General features: G+C 34.8%; 1 protein-coding gene across 1 annotated transcript in view; it reads left to right on the forward strand.

Annotated features, from left to right (window-relative positions):
* Positions 1–11,598, forward strand: part of LOC106882987 (palmitoyltransferase ZDHHC20-B) — a 402,487-nt gene that overhangs the window by 382,225 nt on the left and 8,664 nt on the right. Inside the window, exons 6-9 of the mRNA XM_052973467.1 lie at positions 1,021–1,046; positions 2,060–2,181; positions 8,474–8,609; positions 9,948–10,074. Of these exons, the coding sequence (XP_052829427.1) occupies positions 1,021–1,046; positions 2,060–2,181; positions 8,474–8,609; positions 9,948–10,074 (411 nt within the window). The remainder of the gene's footprint in view (positions 1–1,020; positions 1,047–2,059; positions 2,182–8,473; positions 8,610–9,947; positions 10,075–11,598) is intronic.

The raw sequence follows: 11,598 nt of genomic DNA on the forward strand, positions 1-11,598 counted from the left end.
ACATTATGACTATACAATCTTTTTATGGGCAGGAAAATGGAATTGATGTGACTATTTTCAATCTATAGGCATAAGAGTGGCTGTGTAGTAAGTAGCTTGCTTACGAACCACATGATTCCGGGTTCAGTCCCACTGCGTGGCATCTTGGACAAGTGTCTTCTACTATAGCCTTGGGCTGACCAAAGCCTTGTGAGTGGATTTGGTAGACGGAAACTGAAAGAAGCCTATCGTATATATGTATATGTATATATATGTAATTGTGACAACTGATGCTGGTGTGTTTACATCCCCGTAACTTAGCGGTTCGGCAAAAGAGAATGATAGAATATGTACTAGGCTTACAAGGAATAAGTCCTGGGGTTGATTTGCTCGACTAAAGGTGGTGCTCCAGCATGGCCACAGTGAAATGACTGAAACAAGTATAGAGTAATCCCTTTTGAAACAACATATCAAAGACTATGCACCCACCTGTCTCCCAACAGAACCAAAGTTAGCAAGATTCCCAACCCTGGAGTTTTTTTCTTTATACTCTTGAGATTATATAGGCATTTGTTTCTTTGTCCAGTGAATCCAGTTATACACACTGTTAGCTAAAGCTTGTACAATAATATAATAATGTTTACACCTGTCAAATTCCAATTTTTTTTCTGATTCCATTATTATAAAATTTTAATAAACCCTATCTATCTTTATTAATGCATTCTTTACTGTCATAAGTATTATATTTAACCTTTTTGATTCCTACTCACCTAAGACCTTCTCTGTTTCTGTTATACGAATTTCATGCTTAAAGTAGTCTAAATTAAAACCTTCCATCAAAATTTTATGTAAATTTATGCTCCAAACACCAGCTTAATACTGAGTTATTTTACTAAACTCTTCATTATTAACAAAATTTAAAATAAAATAAATAGGGAGTGAATTTCAACAGAAATATGGTAACAAACGAGTTAAGCTGTTCAACCTGTAATTTACGTCCCGTTTTATTTCTTAAATTTTCATTCCTTCTTGTCTCTTCAGTTTAAAATTTAATGATTTCTGTCCTTCCTTAAATGTGAAATCCCTAATGTGGAAATTCAAACTAATTTAGTTTATGCTGCAAATAATTGTCTGTGTTCCTTAGATATAGAGATTAATAATGTAGAAACTAAACTGAGACTGTTAATTTTATTTTCACTGAATCTTTTGAAAAAAGAAATATTATTGAAATAGAGTAATGAGTACAAAGTAGGGTGTTATAGAAAAGATTATCATTTATTTGTTACTTGTTTCAATCATTGGACTGCAGCTATGATAGGGTACTACCTTGAAGGGCTTAGTCAGGCAAATCAACTTATTTTTTAAAGTCTGGTATTTATCCCATTGGTCTCTTTTGCCGAACCGCTAAGTTACAGGAATGTAAACAAGCTAGTACTGGATGACAAGTAGTGGTAAGAACGCACACAGGTTGAAGACACGCGTGCACACACACACACACACACAGTTTCTGTCTACCAAATTATTGATCAGCTTGTGGCTAGAGAAGACACTTGCACTGTGTGCCATGCAGTAGGATTGAACCTTTAACTGCATGGTTACAGAATGAGCTTCTTAATCACACAGCCATGCCTGCACCTATTATAGTAAAAAGTTGTTTTAGCAAAAGTAGTAATGGTGAAAACTAATCTGTAAAAAAAAAAAATTTCTTTTAAATATTTGAATTGATTCTATAACTTTTGTGTAATTTCATGTATTTTAACCCTTTGCCTGTGCTATGTACTACATGATGCACAAAATATATTTCTTTAGCATCTATGCATCATATATGATATACATTTCCAGTTTTTTTTTTTTTTTTATAATTTTTTTTTAACTACCAGAATAACTTAGGACTTAATATTATTCAGAACATGAAACCAGAGCTAACTAAAGGTCTGAAACAAATATAGGCATTTAGGACAAACCTATGAAAATAATTTGGACAGGCAAAGGGTTTATTCATTTTATTCTCATTTATGCTTTTATTTACTTTCTCCCCACCTTTCGATTTTCATTATTATTATTTTTTTTTTTTTTGACAGGGTGAATAATTGTGTTGGTTTTTCCAATTACAAATTCTTCATACTCTTCCTTGGTTATTCTCTACTATACTGTCTTTATATTGCTGCCACCTCTTTGCAGTATTTTATAGAATTTTGGACAGTAAGTGTAGCTTCCTCTTATAAATTTATTTTTAATCCTTTAGAGTCAGGTTTCCAATTAACATGTGGGTTGTTTCCATTAAACTGTATATAATTGGTATAAATTTTCACAAGAGCAACAAAAAACTTTGTTGGGTTAATGCAGTTATTAGAGTGAAATAGAATGGTTTTAAAATCTATGGGCATTAAAGACACAAATTAATGAAGAATTGCATGTTTAAAAATTTGAAAAGAATCAACTCTTTGATAGTAGTTCCAAAAGAAGATTAAGGAAATACACTGGAATCCTAGCCAGAAACATATGCAGAAAAATTATGCCTTTAATTACAGTGAAATTGCTAAATAATAATTTATATATACAAATAATACCTTATCTGTTTCCTGGTTGACTAAGAATTTTAGAGAAGTCCATATTGAGTTTTGGTTATTGGCTTTAAACTGAGATAAGCTCTGTTAATACACTGATGGCATCTGTATTCTGTTTATAGAATGGGTTGAAATCGACTAAGTAGATTGTGTTCTTGTTGATCAAAAGAGTTCACAGTATTACTGACAAGATACAAACCAACATCTGTTGGGTTGATTCTCTGAAATTTTATCAACTTAGCCTGCCACAGTTGCAATAGTGTAAGCTGAACATAATTCAAATGTTGGCAACCAGTGAAACCACAATGCCTTTTGTTACTTGATATGGTATGTAGCTTGGTGATCAGGGCATCTCATTAAGTTGAGGTGCTACTTCTTTGCATTGAGAGGACACAATTCTGGTAATAATGGACATATGATTAAAATGTTGTTGGAAAGAATTGCAAAACTGATTCTTCAAACTGAACCCAATTGTAGTAGACCTAGGGGTAGATCAAGAATGGGATGATTGGATAATATCCATAATCTTAGTTGATTAGACTTGAGAATTCAGCTGGAAAGTGTATTGACGGTTGCTTCTGATAGGACCCTATGGAAGAGGTAGGTTCCTAAAAACCCTATCCCATGGCCCTCTCAGGAATTGTGGGCAGAGAAAATGGATGGATATAGTAATCCTTTAGAATTTTTTGTTCTATATTTAGGGATCCTAATATTCTATGTATCACATCTTCATAATTGGAATTTGCCAAAGATTAAAACATTTACCAGATGTTGATTGGAAGAACTGCTAAACTGTAAATAGATTGTAAAAAATTGTTGTCATACATTTCAGAAATGATATTAAATTTTCCATTTATTTATTTATAATTTTAGTACGTGTCTCAAATGAGTGAGTGTTAGTTACCAGAATCGAACTTGTTATTTATAATGTTGAGATATTTAACCACTCAGTAATAACTTTCATATTGCAAATATGTAATTTCAGTGAATCAATGAAAAAAAAACTGTTTGAAAAATTTTGTCTCTTGTTTAGGAAGAAACAATGTCCATCATAAATACAGGCATCATTATTTTCTGTTATGTAATTGTGTATGTATGTGTGTGTGTATATATATTTATAGATACTTTTCTGTTATGTAATTGTGTATGTGTGTGTGTGTATACACACATATGTATGTATGCACATGCCTCCCCCTCCATATATATATATATATATATATATATATATATATATATATATATATATATGGTGATGTATGTATGTGTGCAGGAATGAATGTCTTGGATCCTCATTTCAGGATATTTTTTACATCGAAATGATTATTCCTCAGGTCAGTAAAATAGCACACACTCCACATAAAAATGTTCTGATTATAAAATATCCTTTGTGTGTGCATATGATATGTGTAGATAAATACACACACACACACACACACACATACACCCATGCACATATTCAGTAGAATTCTATTTAGTATTGTTTTATGTTGAATGAGAAAATGACAAAAAAATGACAAAAGAAGGCAAAACATTTCTGGAATGCTGCTGTTCATTGACTTCTGTGTTATTGTTATTAACAACTTCACTGATATTTGGTGGTAATATTTTCTGATGGTATAATCTTGTAATGGAGTCCTACATACATCACTTTGCTCCCCACCCCCACCCCCACTCTCTCTCTCTCCAAGTGCCAGAATATACAAAGTATAGGACTTGCAGCTTAATGCATGGGTCATAAGCTGACTTTAAAAACAAAGAATAAATAAAATTCTTGATCAGGAACTAAACCACCACTTCCAGATTGATGGTTGGACTCTCTAGATCAGGGGTTCTCAACCATTCTTTTTTTATCTCTGGACCCCTTTCATTACTATTTTATTCTAGTGGAACCCCATAGCCATTTGATGTTTAAAAAACTAGTTTTATAGAAATTTCTTTCAACATTCTCATTTTGTTTTTCATACATTAACTTGTGTGGGTTGAAGTATGTAAAATGTTAGAGAAAGAAACCTAGGAGTTTCTTGCAATACATACATCTAAAGTAAAAAAAATTTTTTCAGGAGTCCTTAAAATACTATTGTTGATCCCTAATTATTTTGTTGTGTGGACCCCAAAAATCATATGGACCCTAGCTAAGAACCACTACTCTAGATATTGCAGAGACTTACTTGTCTAGTGCAGTAATGATTTGCCACCTTAATAATAATGATGATAATAATATATGTTGGTCTTTGAAGAGCAAATATAAAGTTGATTGATTTAACCATATTTGTGCAGATGGGTTAGTCAATGAGAGTAAATTTCGGAAGAGGAACTCTGTTTTGGTGGCAGGAGAATGGAGATTAACAGCTGCTAGTACTGAGTATTTACATAAGGAAAATATTTAAGAAAGCTATTGTGACTGACATTTGGCAATAAAGGAACATTACACCTGAAGTTTGGGATTGGACAGTTTGTCTGAGGCTGTGTTTTATAGTCACATACCATCCTTGTTGCCAACCATTTTAGCCACCTCTGACAAGATGCAAAGACACCAAATACACAAATTACCTATTCTAAAACTAGGATACAGGCAGTAACATGGTTTCAGTAAGGTTTCTGTTGCCAATTTCTAACTTACTCTAAGTTGATATTAAACTGTTTGTCTCTCTTTCTCACTCACTCACTCATTCACTCTCACACACACACACACACACACGTAATATATATATATATCAGTATTAATTACATATTGTTAACCCTGCACATACATAATATTTCATGCAACTAGAGAAGCCTTCACTTTCAATTACTATAAATGTTTATGGAACCCCTTAAATGAAATTGCCTGTTTATAATAATAATAATAATAATAATAATAATAATAATAATAACAATAATAGCAGCAGTAGCATATGTAGCAATCCTTACACATACTAATAGAATAAATTTACAGTAGCACATACTAGCCAGGCACATTCTGCATTTAAAATTATATAACATTCAATTGCATAGTTTTGTTATTGATATATGTTAATTATTGAATATTATATAAATGTTAAAACATATTTTATTGTTATTAATAGTCTGAAAATCTACATTTAACTTTCAGCTTATTGTTTACCATTCTCTCTCCCATAATTATGTGCATATGTGTGTATATCAGCGGAAGTGTGTAATTTTTCTTTTTTATAAAATTTATCCTTGCATTAGCTTTCTGTTAGGAATCTCCCAAGTCGTTTTGTTTGTATTTCCTTGTTAGTATGGGTTGAACAGGGACCTTATTTAAGATCGGATTTTACAGTTGGTCACTCTTCCTGTCACCAACCCTTTCCTGCTTCTGAGTAAGGGATCATCATCATTTCGCATCTGCTTTCCATGCTGGCATGGGTTAGACGGTTTGACAAACTGATAAGCTGGGGAGCTGCACCAGGTTCCAATCTGATTTGGCATGGTTTCTACAGATGGATACCCTTCCTAATGCCAACCAGCCCAAAAGTGTAATGGGTGCTTTTTACGTTCCACTGGCATCAGCCACAACTATGATTTCACCTGGTTTCATCAGTTTTCTCAACAATGGTATGTTACCAAATGTCTTGGTCACTTATCATTGCCATTTTTAAAAAATCTTTGAAAGCACTGAGTGACTGGTTGTAATGCTAACAAATAATACAAACTTATTGTCTCACTCAGGCAGTGACAAGTGAAGCTGTAGAATGTAAATATTTGTGCATATACACATGCGTGTATATGCACACATGCAAATATACATCGTCATCATACTAACATCCACTTTTCCGTACTCACATGGGTCAGACGGAGCTTTTTGAGGCAGATTTTCTATGGCCAGATGCCCTTCCTGTTTCCAACCCTCACCAGTTTCCAAGCAAGGTAATATTTCCCCATAGCTAGGCATGTTCTTGCAGAATAATGGAAATGAATGACAGTGAGACCCCTTTACAACTATTACTTGATGTCAAGGCAAGGAGACACACACACACACACACACACACACACACACACACACACACACACACACACACACACACACACACACACACACACACACACACACACACACGTATATACAAATGTTTGTGTGTATATATATGTACACACACATCATCATCATCATCATCATCGTTTAACGTTCGTTTTCCATGCTGGTATGGTGGGGGGGGTCTGGGAAGCCAGGAGGCTACACCAGGCTCTAATCTGATCTGGCAGTGTTTTCTACAGCTGGATGCCCTTCTCTACTTACAAGGCTTTGGTTGGTCCAGGGCTATAGTAGAAGATCCTTGACCAAGTGCCATGCAGTGGGACTGAACCCAGAACTAAGTGGTTGGGAAGCTAGCTTCTTACCACACAGCCACACCGGCACCTATATGCATTTATACATATATATTTATATACATGCATATCCATATATGATGGGCTTCACACAGATTCTGTCCACTAAATTCACTCAGGCATTTGCTGTTATTTATGATAGCAAACATTTCAAAACTATGTAGAATTTTAATAAGAGTTTGAAATGAAATACTCTTGCCTCCAAATTAAGATGTCTTTTTCAACAAATTTAAGGAACAGAAATTCAGATTTTCTAAACATGCAAATCTCCAAATTTATTTCCATTCATGGAAATTAATTCATTGTTAAATTATGAACTATTAATTTTCTCAATTCCTGTTAGACACCTTTTTAATGAAATGAAGGATTTCATTTTAGGGATGTGTGTGTGTGTGTCTCTCTCTCTTATCTAGAAATAGCAGTTATATCTCCCTCAGACCACTTTAAAAAGAGAAGGACACACCTAATGAAATCCTAATACCCATCCAAAGACCAAATAAAAAATGATAGGATGGTCATGACTGGATTTTCTTTAATCATGTCTATTCAGTTGATATTGTCCTGAAGCTAAACAACAACTCACAAAAGGTGTTCCTGCTCTCCAAATCTTGTTAGTGAAAGTGAGTTGATGGAAACTGTAGAAACCCACCTGATAGAGTGTAACTGTAATTCAGCTTTGTTACAGTATGTTACACTGATTTTATTTGAGAGTTGCATTAAGGACACTCAGCTACTTACTCTTGTATTTCAATGAGTTGGTCATCCATTTGATTGAACAACTGGACATCATGGTCCTGACTAATGAAGATTCATTAAGTTAGGACTGCATTACTAACCACATGCATTAATTCAAACGTTGATGGTTGTTTTGTTTGGGCATCATATCCGTATGTCTCACTCTACCTGACTGACAACAGAACCCACTCTTACTTCACTGTTCAGTGGTCGTTAGTGATCATATATTTATTTGGAAAAAGAGGAGGTCAGTGGCTGATGTTGAAGAGAAAAACATAGATGAATTTTATGAAATTTATATTAAATTGAAGGTACAACTAGATATTCATATTATAACAAAAGTAGTTTGGCTGTTGGTATCATCTTTTGGGCATAAATATAAAATGGTCTGTCATGAGTATCCAAACGCATTTGAATATATATTCATTATTTGTGTGTGTACATTCCCAAAGAATAATGCATATACTCACTGTTGTGAGTGTGTCTCTCCAAACAGATCTTTATACATGTACCTGCTACTGTGTGTATGCATCTGTATGTGCATGTGGCAATTGTATGTTATATTGAACATCTTTAAGCAGTGTATATTTTTTCTCCTTATTTATGAAGCAAAATTTTAGATGTTTAGTGCCTGTTTCCAAGAGCAAATATGTTTTATTTTTTAACGTACAAATAAATTCTAAATGATAAAAAAATGAGTTCAGTTAACTTTTAAAATAAAGATCTTGTTTCCCAGTTAGTTGAATGTACTCAACTATGTGCATTACTTTTATTTTTTGTTAAAAACTAAAGTACTATCTGTAAATGTTTCAACCAGCTTTTTTTCCAGGTTACTGACTCAATTCTCTTTCCATTCTCCCCAGGTTAACAGCAATACTCCTACAGCTGGGAGATTCCACATTCTTTTCTTGTTCTTTGTCTCAGTAATGTTTGGTTGCAGTCTTATTTCACTATTTTGCTACCACATATTTTTGATTCTTCGTAATAGAACAACACTTGGTAAGAATTTCACTTACATTTCAACTCCATCTCTACTTTAAATCTCAATAACATATTGGTGTGAACAAAGTTGAATAAATCCCTCTTTTAATAATCCCTAACCTTTTGCTGGTATTAAAAGTAATGAAAGTTGTATCACCTTTGAATCCTAGATTAGTCCCTGTGAAGAAATGTTTGCAGTAATTTCCTGGAGAACATTACCCTGGTATTACCTTCTCTAAGTCTATCACCTGTTATGACAAGACTATCAGATATTATACACCACCAATCACAATGTACTTCAGTTCTTTCTTGATTGCATCCTTTTCCATCTTGGTCAAATTGTTTAACTAAATTGTCTTCCCATCGAGTGGCCACTTCCAATTTTTTGGATACCACTCGGCAACTGCACTGGTTTACCTGTTGTCTGTGAATCTTGCAACATGTCTGGTACTTTTGATATTCTGCAGTCATGTTGTTCACTCTGCTTCATTTTTGAATCACTTCATAGTAGCTTATCTTGCTCTTGTCTATATAAATGCAAGTACAATGGTGCCATTTAAGGGACTAGCACATAAGATCTTGTCCTGCTTTGCTTTGAGCACTTCTTTTATTTAGTTAAGTACCTTTTATCCTGCCCTTATGTTTCTTGGGATTTTAGTGTCCATGTTTTGGTGCATATTCTCTGTGTTCCCCTAATAGACATACTCCTTTACCCCATCAATTTCATCGCTTATCACCTCTATTCAGCCTTGTGGTATATCTTTGAACTGCATATATTTTGTTTTCATGTGGTTCGTTTAAAGGTTTACTGCTGATCTATGGTTGTCTATATATGAGAGGACTTAAAGTCAGTACTAAAACCTAATCCTGTTAAGAGAGTATTGTAGTTCGCTTGAAGCATTGTGTATTGTTTGTAAAGAATAAAAAGTTTAGAATGGTACAACAATGCACTATAAAACAAAAAATGGACTATATACCTGTTGTAATTTGGTTATCTATAGTCCGATGATATTTCGGAATTACAATTCCTTCTTCAGATCTTATTTGCTGGAGTCTCTGCTATAAACTGTTAATTTACAATACCATCATTTGTTGCTTACAGCATGGCCTATACCTAACTTATTGTGTCTATTTACTATTAAATGGTGTAAGCCAACCAAAGAGAATTTAAATCTCTTGGCATGGCCATTGTTTGTTGCCATTGCACAAATTGTTGACCCGATGTCTTATAGATTCAACTGTCAGCACCATTCCCTTGTCACACTTTAATTTCAGTATGAACTACAAAGTAGTGATGGTGGATTAAGTGATAAAAGCAAAAACCTAACACACTTTTCTACCTCATCTATATTCCAGAGGCGTTCCGAGCTCCTATTTTCCAAACAGGTCCAGATAAAGATGGTTTCAATATTGGAAAAATGAACAATTTTATACAAGTTTTTGGTGATAATAAATATAAAGTAGCTTTGCCAGTTTACACAAGGTAAGATTTATTGATAAAACATTTTATATAGCTTATGATGTGTGTGCGTGTTTGTATTGATGGATGAAAATAATGTTAATTTTGCAAAAGTTCAGATGTTGCTAGAAATATCTAAATTATAGGTAATATAAGTTGGAAGAAATTATTCAATGGTTACTTTAACTTATTAGCTGCCTTTTTAGGAATATAGATTTACTACTGGTGTGATGTGGTAAGAGGGGTAAATGCTAGAACCCTTGGTTGGAGAGCCCATATGGTGGGAGAAAATAGAGAGAAGTGGCAGGTGAGTCAGTTGTTGTTTGCTGATGATACAGCACTGATGGCGGATTTGGTAGAACAACTGAGGAGACTGGTGGTAGGGTTTGGAAGAATGTGTGAAAGGTGGAAACTGAAAGTGAATGTAGTTGAGAATAAGGTGATGAGATATTCAAGAGATGGAAGGGCTGGTAGGATGGATGTGAGTATAAATGGTAAGATGTTAGAGAAGGTGAGTGTTTTTAAGTATCTGGGATCACATGTGACAGCAGAGGGAGGTGAGGTTGGATGAGGAAGTGGGATGTAGAGTGAGGAAGGGGAGTAAGACACTTGGAGTTGTGAAAGGTATGCTGAGAGATAAACGGTTGAGTATGAAAGCAAAAAGAGGTGTGTATGTGGGCATGATTGTGCCAACAATGTTATATGGTGCAGAGATGTAGGGGTTGAGATAGGTGGAAAGGAGGAAACTAGATGTGTTTGAGATGAGATGTTTCAGAGCTATGGTTGGTGTGACATGGCTGGAGAGGATGAGGAATGAGGAGGTACAAAGATGAGCAGCAATGAGAGAAAAACTAACAACCAAATTGGATAGACGAATGTTGAGGTGGTTTGGCCACATAGAGAGGATGGATGAGAAGCGGATGTTAAGGAGGGTGATGAAGACTGAAGTGGTAGGTGGCAGATCTTGGCTTGTGTGCATGGATGAAGTGAGGAAAGCTTTGGTAGTTACAAGTGTTGGAGTGAGAGGGGCAAGAGAGTTTATAAATGCGAGGAAAGCTTGGAGAGTGTTTGTGAATGGATGAGTGAATTTTGATGTTACTCAAAGGGGTACTGAACCAGCATGATGCAGCAGAGGTAAACCAGCAAATACTGTCGGGCCCCCTGCTGATCCTAGGATTGCGTTCTATGTCTTAACCCGAGCATAGAACGGGGCTTGCCTCTTTGAGCTGGAAAATGAATAGAATGCCTGATGTGTGTCTTGCTGTGACTACCCACACCTAAAAAAAAAAAACAAATGGAGAATAGGCCTGGGTATATATGACTTTAACTTATCAAATTTGCCTCAAAACTGTTGACTGAAGATAGTTTTAAAAAGCCTCACTAGTCTCAAAGACTGTATTCAGTGGTTTAAATCTACCCAGCCCTCACTGTATACAGTGGTTGATGTTAGAAAGAACATACAGTTACATAAACCTATTCAGCCCTCATTGTATACTGTGGTTAATGTTCATGAGAATTTTCAATTATATATACACTCCACCCCCCCCC

The sequence above is a fragment of the Octopus bimaculoides genome, chromosome 16 (assembly GCF_001194135.2).
Source record: "Octopus bimaculoides isolate UCB-OBI-ISO-001 chromosome 16, ASM119413v2, whole genome shotgun sequence".
In the NCBI taxonomy this organism is placed as follows: domain Eukaryota; kingdom Metazoa; phylum Mollusca; class Cephalopoda; order Octopoda; family Octopodidae; genus Octopus; species Octopus bimaculoides.